The following is a 19,200-nucleotide window of genomic DNA, read 5'->3' as shown; positions in this document are numbered from 1 at the left end:
GGCCTGGGTAGTTCAGCCATGATCATGTTGAATGGCAGGGCAAGCTTGAGGGATTGAATGGCCTACTTTTCCTATCTCTTATGTTCTTATCTTCTCTATGCTACCCTCACATTCACTCTAACACTGTTGTGCCTACCTTCCATCAAAGCTCATGGTCTATTATTCCAGTATTGCATACATCATCTTCCCTCATTGGTTCACACCACCTCATCCTCCCAGATTACTGACCCTTCACGCTCTCTGCACATTCTATATGCTCACTTAGGGTACCTCAACATCTTTCCCGACTGACAAACTTTCTGACTAACATTGCCAAACACGACAAGCTGTCTGGACATTTATTTGTGCTAAAGGCAAGCCAGGGTAGATATGCCATGAGCAACCAGGTAGACACAAAATGAGTAGGCACTAAAAGAATGTGGTAGGAGTCCTGAGATGCACCCTGTTGAATGCATGATATGGGTGCCTAATCCCGAGTGAAAAACAACCAGGCAGCACAATTGCAATTTTTCAGTGATGGTGAGCCCAAAGTGCACTATTGAAGTGCATTAAAAGTGAGTCCCAAATGAGCCTTGATGGTATCGGTGAAGCTGGTGTTTTGCCAATCCTAATCTCCATGGATGGAAGGTGCAAATATTCACTGCACATGGAATATGCCCAGAGATCATAAGATGTAGGAACAGAAGTAGGCCATCCAGCCTGTCAGGTCTGCTTCAAGTAGGCTATCCAGTCAAGCACTATCTGCTTCACCTTTCAATGAGATAATGGTTGATCTAATAATCTTCAATCCTGAGATGTTGGAGAATGCTGGATAAGACCCATGCAAGTCAACTATCTCTATTTCTCCAGTAAAATATTTTGCTGCTCATTAATTTATTTTCCATCTCTGTGTCTGCATATATGTGTTACCCTTCCCCTTATTCTGTTTTGTTTCAAATGCCACTTTACTTGTAATGTATTCCAGTTCCAACAGTCTGTTCTTTCATCAAATGCTGACTTACCTGGTGAGTATTTCTTTCATTTTTCTCTTGTTTTGGTCTTAGATTTTCAGCATTTAAACCACCTTGATTTTTGTTTACTAAAACAAAGTTGCTGGAAAGGCTCAGCAGGTCTGGCAGCATCTGTGGAGTAGAAAACAGAGTTAACGTTTCGGGTCCGGTGACCCTTCCTCCAAATTTTTGTTTATATATTTAAACCATCTTTAAATGTTTTTAACCACTTCTTAAGAATCTCATGTCAAGTTCAAGGGTTCGAGCATGAGTGCTTGTAATGATATTCACTTTCTTCAAAAAGGTATTATTTATGCTAGCGACATCTATTGGCCGAGTATCTATCCTTTTTTTTATATTGTCAAGCTTCCTAATCTGGGGCATATACTTACTATAACAATGTTACTTTGTCTGTCAAACTAACGATTATTTTATTTGTACTACCGATTATAATTTTGTTGTCTGGCAAGATTGTATAGCTTTCGATGATGCTGCATTAATAAGCGCTGTTTACAGGCAGAAGCTACTGTCTGATCAAAGGTAAAAGTATTTGCAACATTTTGTACAAAGATCTCAATAAATTAAAGTACGTGAAATAGCCATATTTTATGAGTTCTCCTTGCATTTTTCTGTGAAATTTGGAAATATTTTGAAATAAAAGCAGAAAATGTTGCATGTTCACAGTAGGTTTGTCAACGTTGTGGAGAGAAGAGCATGTTAAGAATTCAGGCGGGGTAGCTTTCCTCAGAACTCAAGTTTGTGCGAATACCCATTCGGCGAGAGCGATGACAGTCTCTTTCTTCGCAATACGCAGGTCTAGCAGCGGAAGTTTAGTGCTATCTAACCAGTTTCACATACCGGAAGTGGAGGTCGCCCTATTCATTGACGGCACCAGAGAGAGAAAGAAGTGAGAGGAAACGAGGGAAAGATCGAGAGAAGGAGTGGAGGAAGGGGGTGGGCGGGGGGGGGGGGGGGCGGCAGTCTGATGGCTGCCAAGTCGGACGGGCTGTTAAAGATGAAGAAGAAGAGCGACGTGGCTTTTACCCCTTTGCAGAATTCGGAGCACTCATGCTCGAAGCAGCAGCAGGACCATGGACAGCAGCAGCAGCAACAGCAGCAGGAGGAGGACGAGCACGAGCAGGAACGGGAAAGGGTGAGCGCAGCGCCCGGCTCAGCGGAGCTGTCTTCCCGCTGTTGCACGGGGCTGTGCCGGGGTCGCTGCCTGCCTTTCGCCCGCCACCAGAGGTACACTCTATGGGACGGCCTGTGGATCGTGGCCGCGGTCACTGTCTACTTCTCCGACATTGGCACGGACGTGTGGCTGGCCGTGGACTATTACCTGCATTCCCGTTACTGGTGGTTCGGATTGACTCTGTTCTTCGTGGTGCTGGGCTCCCTCGCCGTGCAGGTCTTCAGTTTCAGATGGTTCATCCACGATTTCGGCGCTAACAACGGAGCCGGCGGCCGAAGCAGCAGCCCCATGGATGGCAAGTTACTGAGCAGCGTTGGGGGAGGCGGCGAGACCGACGCCCGATCTCCACAACGTCAGCCTTCAACGACCAGGACCAAGAATATCGGCAAAGGCAGCAAGGCATCTTCATGTTCCTTCTGCATCTGGCTTCTACAGTCAATCATCCACATCCTTCAGCTGGGACAGCTCTGGAGGTAACCTACAGTCATAATGCCAAATCGCTGTAGCAATAGCTGTGGGAAAGGCAAACCGCATAGCACATGCAGTAACACAAACCGAAATCTGCTAAAGTAACCTGGCCCTTCGGTAATTGCCATTCCGATACTCCAGTACAAATCTCCCTGACACTTGCTCTGTAAAGGTCTGAAAGTGCAGACAAAATTGAAATTATTCAACATGCTAATGGTTTGTTAATTTTGATGGTTTAGCGTCATTTTAGTGTCAATCCATTCAACCATTCAGAATATTGCTGTCAGTGAGGTCTGTGCTAGGTGTAGCTCTGTTCGTTGTTTTGTAAGGATGCAATTTTGCACCATTTAAAGAATGTTGTCATACCTTTCGGGAGACCGGAAGTGTTCACATTCGGGACCATACTTTTAAATTTGCAGATAGTGCATTTTGAAAAAAAAAAATTTCTTGTTGATGCAGGATTTTCATCTGATCATTGTTCCGCCTACCCAATGTGGTGTGGTTAAAGATAAATATTGGCATATTGCAGCAAAGCCGTATTAAACATTCACCTGAATGAATCGGGCACCATAAACGTATTAGCACTTTCTTAAATATTATTTTGTACACATCATGACTTCCAATTGAAAAGCTAAGCGCTTCGATAAGAAGTATCTTGCAAAACACTCTAACATGTCAGTCCACTGGTAAGAATATCGATAGGCTTCCAATTTAATAACGCTATTAAATTATGTCATAATTGAAGGGAATACTGCTCAGATTAGATTTGAGCTTTAAACGGACCTGTGTATGGTTTCTGAATTAGTTGCTTCTTTTGGACTGCAAACAGATTACAGTGATGATCGTTCCCCTATAATTAATCAGTACTACTGTTTCATTACTTCTTATTGCTGGGTACTTCAATTCGTTTAGTCAACTAGTAATTTTGTGATTATGTTCGGTGTAGGATTATGCGTTGTACTTCCTGAGTCTGGTACTTGTGCAAAAATAACCCATGTTCTGTTCAGAAATAGAGCAAAGACACGAGTGCTTATTGTTTGCAGCTATGATTTAGAAACCCGCTGCTTGAATTTAACATAAGAGATAACAAGGTGTAGAGCTGGATGAACACAGCAGGCCAAGCAGCATCAGAGGAGCAGGAAAGCTGAAGTTTCGGGCCTAGACCCTTTTCAGAAATTAACATTTGCTTTGAGAAAAAGAATGGTCGATGTCTCCTTTAATCATAAGTACAATATATGTTGCAGAAAAACGATAGCGGTTCAAAATGTGTGCCCAAGACAGGGCTGGGAACTTTTTGGGAAGATAAAGGTTGAAAATATTGAATTGATCTTTGTTCATACACTTAGAATATAACATTCATTTACAAGATAATTGATACTGACACATTACTCTAGCTGTTGACTCTAGTTTACTACATTGCTTTAAAGATAAAATAAATTTGATTGAAATTTAGGTAGAATTAATGTTATCAAACTAATTCATTCACAAAGTAGCTTTATTTCAGAGAGAATTTTAAAGCTTAATAATGTTTTCCTTGGAAAAAATGAATCATGTCGATAATGTCATATTCTATTTCCTCCTACTTCAATAGAAAGTTTTAAAATGGAATGGCAATAAATCACTGGCAGACCAATACATTACCATTGTCCTTTAATGACTTTAAAATAACACAGTTCAGAACTGCTTTGTGGCATGAGCTAATTCCGCAAGTGAAAGAATATTAGTAAGCCACAGAGATAGTGGGAACTGCCGATGCTGGAGAATCTGAGATAACAAGGTGTAGAGCTGGATGAACACAGCAGGCCAAGCAGCATCAGAGGAGCAGGAAAGCTGACGTTTCAAGTCTAGACCCTTCTTCAGAAATGGGGGAGGGGAAGGGGATTCTGAAATAAATAGGGAGAGGGGGGAGGCGGATAGAAGATGGATAAAGGAGAAGATAGGTGGAGAGGAGGCAGACAGTTCAAAGAGGCGGGGTTGGAGCCAGTAAAGGTGAGTGTAGGTGGGGAGGTCAGGAGGGGATAGCTCAGTCCAGATCGGTCAGGAACAGGATCTCATATTTCACTTGGGAACCCTGCAGCCCAATGCTATCAATGTGGACTTCACAAGCTTCAAAATCTCCCCTCCCCCAACCGCATCCCAAAACCAGCCCAGCTCATCCCCGCCTCCCTAACCTGTCCTTCCTCCCACCTATCCACTCCTCCCACCTCAAGCCCCACCCCATCTCCTACTTACTAGCCTCATCCCACCTCCTTGACCTGTCCGTCCTCCCTGGCCAAGGCAGTAGCCCTGGGTACTACCATCAATGTGAAGTTTGCTTAGGTTTCACTATATGACGCAAAAACCACTTACTCCGAAATAACATTAACACTAAACAGTCTTGTAAACAAATCTTTTTCAAGACCCCATTGTGGTGTCACTTGATGTCATAGTCAACATAAGTGAAATGTCTCCTTGCTAGACAACATCCAGAAATGGCAAACATGGGACTGTGGGCAAAACAAAATAGATTAGTTGTTCAAAAATAAAATATGAAATATATCAATGTACCACTATGGTGCAGCACACCCAACATTCACTACAGTGTATCTACAAATCTTTAATCTTTTTGGCACTTACCATCTAGCATTTCACAAGTCCTGTATTTGAAACAAACTATTCAATCCCTGCTCTGCCTGCTGAGATTTTCATGCTCTGGGTTTTGTAGCCTTTGAGGAACCCAGCAAAGACTACTCCACCTGTACATTGGGCCATTAACACCCAAGCTGGATATGAAATATTAACTGAGGGTGGGATGAAGTGGCTGAGAAGTAGAAGTGCTTCACGAAGAGTACTCACTTCTATATTCTCTCCCATCATCACCCCTCTCATGATTGGCTGCACCTTCCTGCTAACATTGAATAGAGAAAACTTTGCTGCAAATCTGTGGGATGAGGAGCAAGCAAGGCTAGAGTTTCATTTATTCTGTTTGAGCTGGTATTCAAAGAGGGCTGCGTGCATTCATCCAGGTAGTCACTTATTGCAAGCTGAAGACATTATCACAAAGGCCCATTGACAGTCATGCCTGAGACAGACTCCTTTGTCCCTCTGGAACTACTTTACAGCTGGAATGTGTACTGGATGTTATACATTCTCTGCTTGTTCATTGAAATGTAGCCAGTTTATTAATAGCTCCCAATGATCAGGAGCTATGGGTGGAGCATGATACAGACATTATACTCCTGTCTCTGTCTTTTCTGTCCGCTCTTGCTCACATATGATTTCTAAATCACCAGGTGAAAACCCAGCAATCTGAATTGCCAGTTCCACCAAAGTGTGAGTGTCACACAATCACAATGCTCCTTTAAAGGTGTCGCTATAAAAAGAGTGATCTCCTGGACCATCTCCAGTGAGACACTTGAAAACTCACATCAAAGTTGTGAATTAGAACTGTCAATACAAAAAAAAAGTTCAATTGATCGTCATGCTCATAATCATATTTCAGTTGCTCCTGACATGAAAACAGGCTGCATGAATTTTGTTTGCCATGTAGCTGTTGATATTCAATTTTGTCTATAGGTAGCTGGGAGGCACCCATATCTCCTTCTCCTCAGTCCAAGAATGGGGGGACTGCACTGCTGTCAGTTGTGAAATGACTAGAGGGTCACATTCTAGTATTCTGTCCCTCCTTTGTGTTCTGCACGATCATCCTGCAATTGGGGAAAGAATAGGAAAGTAAATGTGAATAAGGGTAAGAGATAAGTGGAGAGCATTTACTGGTAGTGATTTATGGTGAGTAAATTTCATACCAGACAAATGCCAGGCAATAACCATTTCCAACAAAAGAGAATCTAATCATTTCCCCTTAATATCCAATAGCATAACTATTGCTGAGTCCCTCACTATCAACATCCAGGCATATGTCATTGATCAGAAATTGAACTGGAACCTCTATGTAAGTACAATGGCTATATGAGCAGATCACAGGCTGAGACCTCTGATGGAAGTAACTCAGCTCCTGTGTCCCAAATTCTTGTTTACTATCAACAAGGAGTGTAATGGAATACTTTGCATTTATCAGAATGGATGCAGCTCCAACAATGCTCAAGAAGATCGACAAAGTCAAGATAATGCAGCCTACCTCATTAGCATCTCATCCATACCTGACATATTCAGCCACACACCAACGAGGCTCAGTCATAGCTGTACGTACCACCCAAAAGATGCATTGCAACCACACCCAGGTTCCATCCACAGCATTTTCCAAAAGTAACTTATCACTGCCTTCTCAACTGCAATTATGGAGGGCCATAACTGCTAGCGTAGCCAACAACACCACATATTGTGAAATAATATTTAAGAAGAAAACCATGAAGGGAAGGCACAACATTACTTCAGGGTAAATGTGAATGTCAATAATGAAAGGAGAGATGAGGATTTGGGCAAGTTCATAGACAAAAGGATGAATATTTCTGCAAAAATTCTGGTTTCATTTGCAGCCTTTCTTTTTATTAGAATCCCTATAGTGTGGAAATAGGCCCTTCGACCCAAGAAGTCTGCACTGTCTCTCAGACCATCCCACCCAGACCCATCTAATCTACACATCCCTGAATACTACTGGCAATTTAGCATGGCCAATCCACCTAGCCTGCACATCTTTGGGCTGTGGAAGGAAACCAGAGAACCTGAATGAAATCCACACAGACAAAGGGAGAATGTGCAAACTCCACACAGGCAGTTGCCTAAGGGTGGAATTGAACCCAGGCTGCTGGTGCTGTGAGGCAGCAAGGCTAACTACTGAGCCACTGTGCAGCCCCATCTTCCTCCTGTGTTTAGGAAAGAGTCTCTTTCTGCACACCCTGATAACATCGTTATACACCCTAGTGGACAAACCTAAAATGAGGCACAGCTTTTTAATATCTAAACTCTATTCTCTATTTCTTTCATTCTGCTCCCAACTCAACACTCCATTAAATTGCATGTTTGGAGTGTTTCCATAAAATCTGCAGTTGGTAAACTGTAGGTAAGTTCACTGTTGCTCATACAGCTTGTTTAGGAGAACTAGCAATGATATGATTTAACAGTGGTTGTGTTAGGTTAATGACATGCATTCACCCCATGTTTCTCATGTGCTACAGGACTCTCTACCTCCAGCGTGGCATAAAGCTAAATAAAACACAGCCCAATGTTTCAGGTCATCAACCTGAAGAGTATTTCCAACGTAGTTTGATTTGGTCTTAGGTGAACATACTGTGGGAGCTGTGCTTCACATATTTTACCTCTGTAAATTAATGTTTAGTGCTTCTTTCTATGAGCTTTTAAATTTAAACTCCATGTGTGACTGTGTTTGGAATTTGATGGCTGAATGCACTAGGTTGATTAGTCATGGGGGCAATTTTCTATAAGACATTAAGAAAATTTGCAGCTTTGCTTTAGTGGTTGGTAGTTTGCTTTCAAAAAGGGACTGACAATTTAAAAGGAGTTATTTTGCACCATAATAAAAGTTTATTAATGAATATATTATCAGAGGATGAATTGGGTTTGTTTTGACTTGTGTTGATGTATAACTTCATTTTTATCACTACAGGTATGTTTTTTCTACTACCCTCATTTTTGTGAGTGGTTTGAGTTGAAGTTGCTACTGTCAACTTTTGTTTTGCCACTGTTGTTGACTATAAACATGTCTTTTTCCATTTTTCTTCATGGTCTGTATAGTGATTATAACAAGGTCAGCCACATGGATCTCATAGAATATGAGTTCCCTGATTGGGGCTGACACACACACACACACACACACACACACACACACACACACACAGGAGTGCCAGAGATTCTGAGATAACAAGGTGTAGAGCTGGATGAACACAACAGGCCAAGCAGCATCAGAGGAGCAGGAAAGTTGATGTTTCAGGCCTAAATCCTTTTTCAGAAGATTTTTTTCTGAAGAAGGGTCTAGGCCCAAAATGTCAGCTTTCCTGCTCCTCTGATGCTGTTTGGCCTGCTGTGTTCATCCAGCTGTACACCTTGTTATATCAGATTCTCCAGCATCTGCAGTTCCTACTACCTCTGTGCCAGAGATTCTGTTTACTCTGAGAATTGGCTCTGAGAAAGCTGGATCAGTGTGAAAGATTTTCCCTGTGTCAAGAGAGTGTGACTTGGTGATGGAATACCAGCCTCTGTGGAGCAATCTCAGACCAGTACTGACAGGAGGTCTAGTGCAGAGCAGCTGATGAGTTCTAGATAAACAGTGTTGTATTTAGCATATAATTTGCATTAGTTGGTTCCATTTTTAAGGATATTTGTATTTTTCACTGGAGAAAAAAGATCTGATCCATCTTAAAGTCTGGTGAAATTGTCAAGAAGGTTATTATGAAATATATCTAATACAATTAACTACAATATACTATACTCCTCAAATATTTTTGGTCAAATAAATGGATCATAAAAGATCTATTACCATACTTATGATTGTAGACAGATCTTTCCATTAACTATTTTGACTTGCTAGAGGTGTACAAAATGATCAGCGGTATAGATAGAGTGGACAGCCAGAGACTTTTTCCTTGGGTGGAGGTAGCTATTACAAGGGGGCATAGTTTTAAAGTGAGTGGAGGTAGATCTAGGGGAGTTGTCAGAGGTAGGTTCTTTACTCAGACAGTGGTAGGGACGTGGAATGCATTGCCGGAGAGGATAGTGGAGGCGGCCTCATTAGGAGCATTTAAGCGGCTATTGGATAGGCATATGGATGATAGTATAAGGTAGGGGTGGAAGTTAGATAGACCTTAGGTTTAGGGTAAAAGTTCAGCATAACATCGTGGGCCGAAGGGCCTGTACTGTGCTGTACTGTTCTATGTTCTAACTATCCAGAGCTACAACTCATTTTACTTCTATTATATGCCTTTAAATTTCTGGTGAGACTGTTAACACTTTGGACTAAAGAAAAGGAAGGTAAAAAAAAATTGGATAAACTTCATAGTGTGAATTATAAGTTAATGCAAAACTGTGGATTTAAAGCACAATATGTAACTAGATTATTGAAAAAGCTGTTGCATACTTTTAGCAGAATGGCACAGTCAAAAATTTAAAGTAACTTCATATCAGGTTTTGTTTTTAATGATTCAGTAAATAGATCAATGTAATGAAATACTTTCACTGGATTATAGTTGGGTGATGCGAAACCACTTTCTGAATTTATTTTAGTGACTATAAAATAATTTACTGAGTTTTATTTGTAAGAATTTGCTTTATTAGTAATCTGTGAGATTAGATATATTCATAACAGGAAACAAAATTACCAGCAACTAAAAACAAGTTGTGGTTTTGTACAACAAAAGGAATAAAATTTCCTGCGCTCTTAAGTGTATTATAGTTAAATATACCATGAATTATATATGTGTATGCTCACTATGTTGACGATTATGTTATTCAAAATATTGATTTGGTTTGAAAATAATGAATTGTACATCTTATAACAAAATGATTGAGATTGTATAATATTGTATATAGGTTAATAGATATTTCAAAAAGAATTGATTTTTTTTTTCCTTGTACTGTAATTGAAGTTGCTCCAGTAAGCAGTTATTTTACTTTTAATTAAAATGATCCTTTGCTAATCACCAAAATGAACTCTAGATTTAGAATTAGAATTAAATAAAGTGAAAGTTTTTTGTGTAAATGTGTAAATGATATTCGGAAATCACATTTTCACAGCAAGGTGGTGAAGATCAAGTATGAAATATGCTAAATTATTAACATATTGCACCAGTTCACAGTTGATCGAATAGATGCATCACTTATTATGACAAAGGGAGATGAAAAAATAAAAGTATAGGGTTGCAAAAAAATCATTAGATTGATGGTGAGGAGATTATTTAAGAAGTTTACATATTGAATATAGTATGCAATGATACTTTCCCAATCTGATATTTCATTGAGTGAATTATGCTACTACTTTAACTAATTACGTGACACTAAAGTTTCAACAACTAAATGTCAGAGCTGACAAAACTGATAACGCTAAGTGCAGTGTTTCACCTGACTTGAAAGATTGGTTCAAATCTCAGGTTTAACTGATCTTTGCACACAGGCGCTGCAGCATTAGGTACAGCACCAATAAGCTACCAGGCTAAACAGAGCAAGCTGGCAGACTACCACACTGTTTCTAATAATTGAAAGAGAACCAGTATTCATTGTATACATATTGAATCTTGAATGGATTTTTTTTTCTCTAATTTATGTCGTGTGCTCACAAAAATAAAGAGGTATACCCCTTGAATGGTTGTAAAGCCCAGCTCTCTTAGATAAATAAGGGGAAAAAAAAACATGAGACAACTAATAATGATGCTGGATCACCAGTGGGAATTAATAACAAGACACTGAATATACTGATAGCCTCAAGTCATTGTCTATGAGAATAGAGGAGTCTGGTTTCAAGTTAGCATGGGGCATTGCACAAAGGTCTACAATCTCCCTACCCGATACTCTGCCGCAGACGCCCCCATATCTTTTGCAGCCTTTGTCTGGACATTTCATCTTCTCCTGCAGCCTCCCTATTAGGATGCAGCAACACATATGGGAGGGATGTGATATCACTGGAGAGGATGAGGAGATGGGCCAGAATGTTGCTTGGACTGGAGAGTTTTGTTTTCCTTAGAGCAGAAGAGATTGAGGGGGAACGTTGTTGAGATATATGAAATTATGAGGGGCATAAATAGCGTAGATGGGAAGAAACTTTCCCCTTTAAGGGAGGGATCAATGACCAGATGGCATAGATTTAATGTAAGGGCAGAATGTTTAGAGGAGACATGTGGAAAAATGACTTCACCCAGAAGGTGGTAAGAATCTGGAACTCACTGTCTACAAGTGTGATGTAGGGAAAATCCCTCATACATTTAAGAAGTATTCAGACATACAGTTGCAATGCCAAGGCATATAAAGCTATGGATAAAGTGCTGGAGAGTTGGATTAGAATAGTTAAATGATTATTTTTGACCAGTGCAGACATAATGGGTTGAAGGGCCTTTTTTTCTGTGCTGTAGATCTCTATGAAGCTATAACTCACTTCCAAACCCAGAAACTCACCACAACACCTCCAAAAACATTTGAGTATGTTCAGACACTTTGCAATGGCAGATTTTTTTTCAGCTACCTTGAATACAGAATAGATATCTAACTCTCCAAGTGACATGAGTGCTGGATCCCACTTACAGCTTAGTGTTTGTTGCTTGCAGATTGAAATGCAGATTTATTATCTGGACCTCTATAAAACTAACTAACACATCTGCTGATCAGACTGTGTAATATTAGAATTGGATGGCTCCATTTCAAACGATACTGCAGGTTGTAGTTCATGGTCTCTACGTCAAAGGCAAAACTGGATAATTTTAGTTACAAGATTTGTGCAGAGTTCTGAATTATTTTCTTTTATTGTCTTCTTATTCTTAGGCTGTCTGTCTGGAATAAAGATTACTTTTTCCATACTGACATTGTGGATCCTGAAGTGACTAAACAGTCTATTGCTGGATCTACACACCCTGCTGCAGGTGGGGCAGTTGATGCTTGCTAAAGCGGAGGGGTGGTATTTGTTAGCTTTATGCACACTTCTCCACTTTTAGCACTTCTTTCTCTATCTCAGCCTGTTGGAGATGTTTGAAATGGCTGGCTCATTCATAGATGCTTCTTCTCCAAATTGGGTGGTCGTCGGCTCAAGATTTCCATGAGTCATGGAGATAGTGCACATCCTTGAAGAGTTTACTCTTCACTCCTAAAACCTGCTTTCTATGATGAAGTTTGAAGTAGAGAGTTTATATTGGAAGTCCTGTATCAGGCATGCAGATGACACATCTCACCCAATACAGTTGATTCTGCTAGTGAAATTTTTCAAGGGGTTTAAAGTATTTGCTGTACATTTCCATATCTTTGATGCATACAGGAGGGCTGGAAGCATTGCTGTCCTGCAAACCATCAGCTTGCTGTTGGTCTTTGTCATCAAACACTCTGTTCTTCACACAGTCAAAGGCTACACTAGAAAGCTGGAGACAATGTTGAATTTTGCCTTCAATGTCTGCTTTTTCTGAGAGGAGAAGAATTGATCCATATTATGTAATGGCTCGCTATGGATCTTGATAGGTGGGGTTTTGGGGTCAATGTTACAGGAGCAGAGTGGTAGAGTTGTTTTATGGATGTTTAGCCTAAGATCCATTCTCTTATGTGTCTCCTTTAATGCATCGATGATAGTTTGGTGTTCAGCCTCAGCGTATGAACACACCAAAGTGTTATTTGCATCCTGCAGCTCCTTGACAGAAGTTGGAGTAGTCTTGGTTCTGGACTGGAAGTGACATACTGTGAACAGTTTCCTCCTGATCCTATTGATTCACTCCACTCCAGCAGAAAGTGAAATAACTGCACAGAGGCCATTACCTCATCACAAAGTCACCCTTTATTTAGACATGGAGAGTCCTTGATACTTATTCACTCCCTCAGAAGTGAAGAGGATATCTGACACTCCTGTTCTTACCTTTCAGCCAGGGCTCTCTGATTGGACTAGATTAACAGCCCCAATCAGGGAACTCATATTCTATGAGGTCCACCTAGCTGACCTCATTACAATCACTACAGAAAGGTTCATGGATATAGAGTGGAGTGATGTGACAAAGAAACCAATATCTTTTGTTGTGGTTTAGGCAAAATGTGCGGCTCAATTTTTAAAAAAAAACAAGCCTCTCGTGTCTAAGCCACTTGAGGCACTGACTGGAATAATACACAGAGATCACATTCTCTCTGTCCTTTCCTTGAAACTTGTCTCTTTCAATGTATTCTTTTGCAGGCAAGTAAACATTTCTTTGCAATACTGTCTGGCAAATTACTTCTGGTTACAATTAATTCTTCAGAATACAAGGCACTATTGGTAATGTTTAAAGATTGGAAATTATATTTGAAAACTAAAATTGATTTGTTATCTTTTATATTATTGATGTACGTCATGGGTTGATTTTTCATAATTGTTTAGGGAAGGAGAGGGTGCTGTCAACAAAGGCATTATAAACTTGTCAATCTGTGGGATGGATGTACCTGTGAGCTTCAGGACTCCAACAGAGTCTAAATGGGGATGCTGAACCTGCACTTCCCGGCAGTGAAACCGCCACAGTGATATTCCTGGTGGTGAAATTCTTGAACACAATCAGAAGGCTGGAAGCCTCAGGAGGGAGATGGATGTTGATGAAGCAAGTAGGAAATCTTAAGGACAAAATACAGCTGGTCTTTGAGAGGAATACGATTAAATATATTTGTCAGAGGAAGTAAGCAGTCAACCCCTTGAATTAGAGGAAAAACCCTCTAGAAGGCTCACTGAGGCCACAAATGTGACCTTTCCTCCTTGTGGCACATCTTTGGGCACAAAGCCTGGAATTTCAATAGTCCCAGCTTGCTGGAGGGTGGTCAGCTCCATCCAGCAAACAACCTCCACATGCAGCAAAGGGCTGCCCCACCACCACAACAAAATGCTGACAAATGAATGAAAGTGCCCCTACTTTGGGTCTTTATTATGCAAATTGATGCAGGCAGCCAATCTGATTTCCTGGCCCTCCAAGGGAATTCCCTAGCAGCTGTATTATGAAGCCACCTGTTACAGCTCTCCCTATATTCCCATCACCCTTCCTTCAAGCCAATCATCTTGACCAAGTACATTCACCCAATGAATGTTTGTATTCTAAAATTGTTGTGGAGTTTCTGAGATCTCCAAAATTGATGTGAGCACTCAGTATAAGATTAACGTTAACATCCTGAATCTTCCCAATACCATTGGGTGTTTGATGTAGCAGTAACTTTATTGATAAAAGGGAAGTTATTAGTAAGACCTGCATTTTTTGCTGCTTAGTTGGGTGGCTTTCTCAAATCAGGAAACTTCCCCAGTCAACAAACCAACGTCAGTTTAAAGGTCCCTTTTATGCCCAAACTTTACTCTTGTGCAATTGGAGTAGATGCATGTCAGTCTTGCAAATGGCAGAAACAGAGCATAGGCACCAACTAGCCAATAAGTGTCAAGGTGGTCTGGTAACAAAGCCCACCTTTTTTCACTGGAACTTTGTTTTAGAGGTTATTAGAGCCTGTAACCCTCACAATCCATCACCTTGTTCCATCCTCATAACCTCATATACCATCTCTTAGCCAAGTCATGCCCTTCCATCCACTCACATTCCACCTCATTGCTACTCATCCAGTATTCATCACGAGAAGATATCAGGACCTATGTGGAGAACAAAAAACAAGAACAAGCCCTTTGGCCCTCCAACACTGCACCAACAGATTTTGGAGATGAAGAAATCACTCCTACTAATCTAATACAGATTAGATACACTTGATAGTGAAAAGCTTCTGTTCATGAAACACATTTAAAGCCAAAGTTTTCATGTGGCTAATCAGTCATAAAAGTAATGGCCAACTTGAAGGCAGCTAATCCTTGAATAGGACAAAGAACAAAGAGCATTACAGCACAGGATCAGGCCCTTTGGCCTTCCAAGCCTGCACCAACATGCTGCCCATGACAACTAAAACCCCAGACTCTTCCAGGGACCATATTCCCATCCTATTCATGAATTCATGAATGTCAAGAGGCTCTTTAAAAGTCACTATCGTTTCTGCTTCCACTACCTCCCCTGCCAGTGAGTTCCAGGCACCCACTACCCTCTGTGTAAAAAACTTACCTCATACATCACCTCTAAACCTTGCGTCTTGCACCTTAAACCTATGCCACCTAGTAGTTAGTGAGACACGGCCTCCCCTTCACAAAACCATGTTTGCTCTCGCTAATACACCCACTTATTTCCAAGTGGGAGTAAAGCCTGTCTCGAAGAATCCTCTCCAGGCCCTGGGGACTTGTCTATCTTAATGCTTTTCAAGACTCCCAATACCTCCTCCCTTTTGATCTCAACATGACCCAAACTATCTACACACCCTTCCCCAGACTCTTCTACCCTGAGAAAAAGCTTCTGCCTGTCTACTCTGTCCATGCCCTTCATAATCTTGTAGACCTCTATTAGGTTGCCCCTCAACCTCCATTGTTCCAGTGAAAACAACCCAAGTTTCTCCAACCTCTCCTCATAGCTAATGCTCTCCATACCAGGTAACACGGTGGCTCAGTGGTTAGCACTGCTGCCTCACAGCTCCAGGGACCCGGGTTTGATTCCAGCTTCAGGCAATTGTCTGTTGTGAGTTTGCACATTCTCCCCGTGTCTGCACGGGTTTCCTCCCACAGTCCAAAGATGTGCAGGGTAGGTGAATTGGCCATGTTAAATTGCCCAGGGATGTTTAGGTTAGGTGGAACAGTAGGGTTAGGGGAATGGTTCTGGATGAGATGCTCTTCGGAGGAGTGGTGTCAACCTGTTAGGCCAAATGGCCTGTTTCCATACTGTAGGAATTCTATGAACATCCTGGTAAATAGGTGGATTGGCCATGCTAAATTGCCCATAGTGTTCAGGGATGTGTAGATTAGGTGGGTTTGGGGAATGGGTCTGGGTGGGATGCTCTGAGGGTCGGTGTGGACTTGTTGGGCCAAAGGGCTTGTTTCCACACTGTAGGGATTCTATTAAAAATAATCTTTTCTGTACCCTCTCCAAAGCCACCACATTTTGTGGTAGTGGTGGTGACCAGAATTGAACACAATATTCCAAACATGGTCTAACTAATGTTCTATAAAGCTGCAACATTACGTCCCAATTTTTAAATTCAATGCCCCAGCCAATGGAGGCAAGCTTGCTGTATGCCTTGTTGATGACCTTCTCCACCTGCGATGCTACTTTCAGTAACTTACAGCCCGATCCCTCTACCTATCAGTATTCTGAAGCGTTCTGCCATTTACTGTATATTTTACATCTGGATTAGACCTTCCAAAATGCATTATTTCACATTTTCCCAGATTAAACTCCATCTGCTATCTCTCTGACCAAGTCATCAACCGATCTATATCCTGCTGTATCCTTTCACAGTCCTCATGGCTATCCGCAATTCTACCAACCTTTGTGTCATCCGCAAACTTACGAATCAGAACAATTAAATTTTCCCCAAATCATTTATATATATATTACAAATAGCAAAAGGTCCCAACATTGATCCCTGAGGAAAACCACTAGCCACAACCCTCCATTCAGAAACCCACCCTTCCACTGCTATCCTCTGTCTTCTATGACCGAGCCAGCTTTTTTTCAATCTATCTTGCAAGTTCATCTCTGACCCCATGTGACTTTACCTTCTGTATCAGATGAACCTTGTCAAAGGCCTTACTGAAGTCCATGTAGACAACATCCACTGCCCTAACCTCATCGATCATCTTCATCACTTCCTCAAAAAATTCAACGAGTTAGTGAGACACGGCCTCCCCTTCACAAAACAATGTTTGCTCTCGCTAATACACCCACTTATTTCCAAGTGGGAGTAAAGCCTGTCTCGAAGAATCCTCTCCAGGTCCTGAGGACTTGTCTATCTTAATGTTTTTCAAGACTCCCAATACCTCCTCCCTTTTGATCTCAACATGACCCAAACTATCTACACACCCTTCCCCAGACTCATCATCCACCAAGTCCTTCTCTATGGTTAATACTGACGCAAAGTACTCATTTAATACCTCGTCCATTTCCTCTGGGTCCACACATAAATTCCCTTCCCCGTCCTTGAGTGGGCCAACCCTCTGCCTGGCTACCCTCTGGCTCTTTTGATATGTCTAAAAAGCCTTGGGATTTTCCTTAATCCTGTTGGCCAATGACTTTTTATGACCCCTTTTAGCCCCTCTGACTCCTTGTTTAAGTTTTTCTCGACTTTCCTTCTGTTCCACCCTTGCTTTATGTGTTCCCAGCCTCCTATCCTTGACAAATGCTTCCTTTTTTTTTGACTAGGCTCACAATATCTCTCGTTATCCAAGGTTCCCTAATCTTGCAATATTTGTCCCTCATCCTTACAGGAATGTGCTGGTCCTGAGTTCCAATCAACTTACACTTAAAAGCCTCTTCAATCTACATTCTTCAGTTCCTATCTAATATTGTTGTAATTAGCTTTCCCCCAATTTAGCACCTTCACCTGTCAACTACACTTATCTTTACCCATCAGTACTTTAAAGCTTACTGAATTGTGATCACTGTTCCCAAGTGACTCCCCTACTGAGACATTGACCACCTGGCCAGGCTCATTCACCAGTATTAAGTCCAGTATGGCCCCTTCCCTAGATGGACATACTGTTTCAAGAAGCCCTCCTGGATGCTCCTTACAAACTCTGCCCCATCCGTACCCCAAGCATTAAGTGAATCCCAGTCAATATATGGGAAGTTAAAATCACAACGACGTCAATCCTGTTACTTATACATCTTGCCAAAATCTGCCTACATATCTGTTCTTATATCTTCCACTGGCTCTTGGGAGGCCTATAGTAAACCCCAAACATTGTGATTGCACCCTTCCTGTTCCTGACCTCTACCCATATTGCCTCACTGTATGAGCCTTCCGAGGTGTCCTCCTTAACAAGTAGTTCAACTCCCCCACCCCTTTTATATCCCCCTCTATCCTGCCTGAAACATCTGTATCCTGGAACATTAAACTGCCAATCCTGTCCCTCCCTTAACCAAGTCTCTGTAATAGCAACATCATCATAGTTCCAAGTACTAATCCAAGCTCTAAGTTCTCTGCCTTACCTGTTACACTTCTCATTGAAACAGATGCACTTCTGTCCACCAGATCCACTTTGATCAGCAACCACAGCCTGCCTGCTCTTCCTGTGAGTCTCACTGGCCCTATCCTCTTGTTCCCTTTCAGTCAATTCACCTTTGCTTTGGCTCCCAGACCCCTGCCAAGCTAGTGTCCTCCTGAGTGTCACCAGCAAACCTCCCAGTCAGAAAATTTGTGGCCCTCCTGTTTAGATGCAATCTGTCCTTCTTGTATAGGTCCCACCTACCCCAGAAGAGATCCCAATGACCCAGATATCTGAAACCCTCCCTCCCTCCTGCACCTTCAACTGTCAATTAAGCCTCCTACAGTGGTAAATGACATTTTTTGTAGTTTTTTTTAAACATTTAACATTTAAAATAATACAATAAAAATTCACAGGAAATATCAACAATGAGTTGGGTTTAAACTATGGAACCAATGGTCCAAGTTTTGTATCCTAAGCTACCCCAGGTGTCAATCAAAGCAGACCTGGAGACAGTTTTATTTCTAAACCCTTATCGACAGGTTAAACCTGATTCTCTTCAAGTTTAAAAGCAAGACATTTAAGAAAATTCAGATTGTGTCACTTAAATAGACATTCACCCTTCAAGAACATTTACAATAGCGTCATCAATTCATGACATAAGAACAAAAAAACACAAGAACTAGGACCAGCAGTAGGCAATTCAACCCCTCAAGTCTCCTCCACCATTCTGAATGATGAGACTGATCTCATCTGGGGCCTCAACTCACTTTCCTGTCCATTCTCCTTAATCCTTCAACTCATTACTAATTAAAAAGCTACCTATTTCCTCCTTAAATTTACTCAATGTCCCAGCAATGATTCTCATACTGAGTATTAAGGCCTTGGACAGGCCAATATTAAGT

The 19,200-nt window shown here is 41.4% G+C and overlaps 1 protein-coding gene across 2 annotated transcripts in view; it reads left to right on the top strand.

Annotated features, from left to right (window-relative positions):
• The first annotated feature begins 1,974 nt into the window (after positions 1-1,974).
• Positions 1,975-19,200, top strand: part of xkr4 (XK related 4) — a 366,598-nt gene continuing 349,372 nt past the window's right edge. For both annotated transcript variants that reach the window (XM_048596051.1, XM_048596050.1), the window contains exon 1: positions 1,975-2,654. In XM_048596051.1, coding sequence (XP_048452008.1) covers positions 1,975-2,654 — 680 coding nt within the window. The remainder of the gene's footprint in view (positions 2,655-19,200) is intronic.

The sequence above is a fragment of the Rhincodon typus genome, chromosome 4, assembly GCF_021869965.1.
Source record: "Rhincodon typus isolate 14 chromosome 4, sRhiTyp1.1, whole genome shotgun sequence".
NCBI classification, from domain to species: Eukaryota; Metazoa; Chordata; class Chondrichthyes; order Orectolobiformes; family Rhincodontidae; genus Rhincodon; species Rhincodon typus.
Note: the sequence above shows the minus strand (reverse complement) of the source record. Positions and strands in the feature narration are given on the sequence as shown.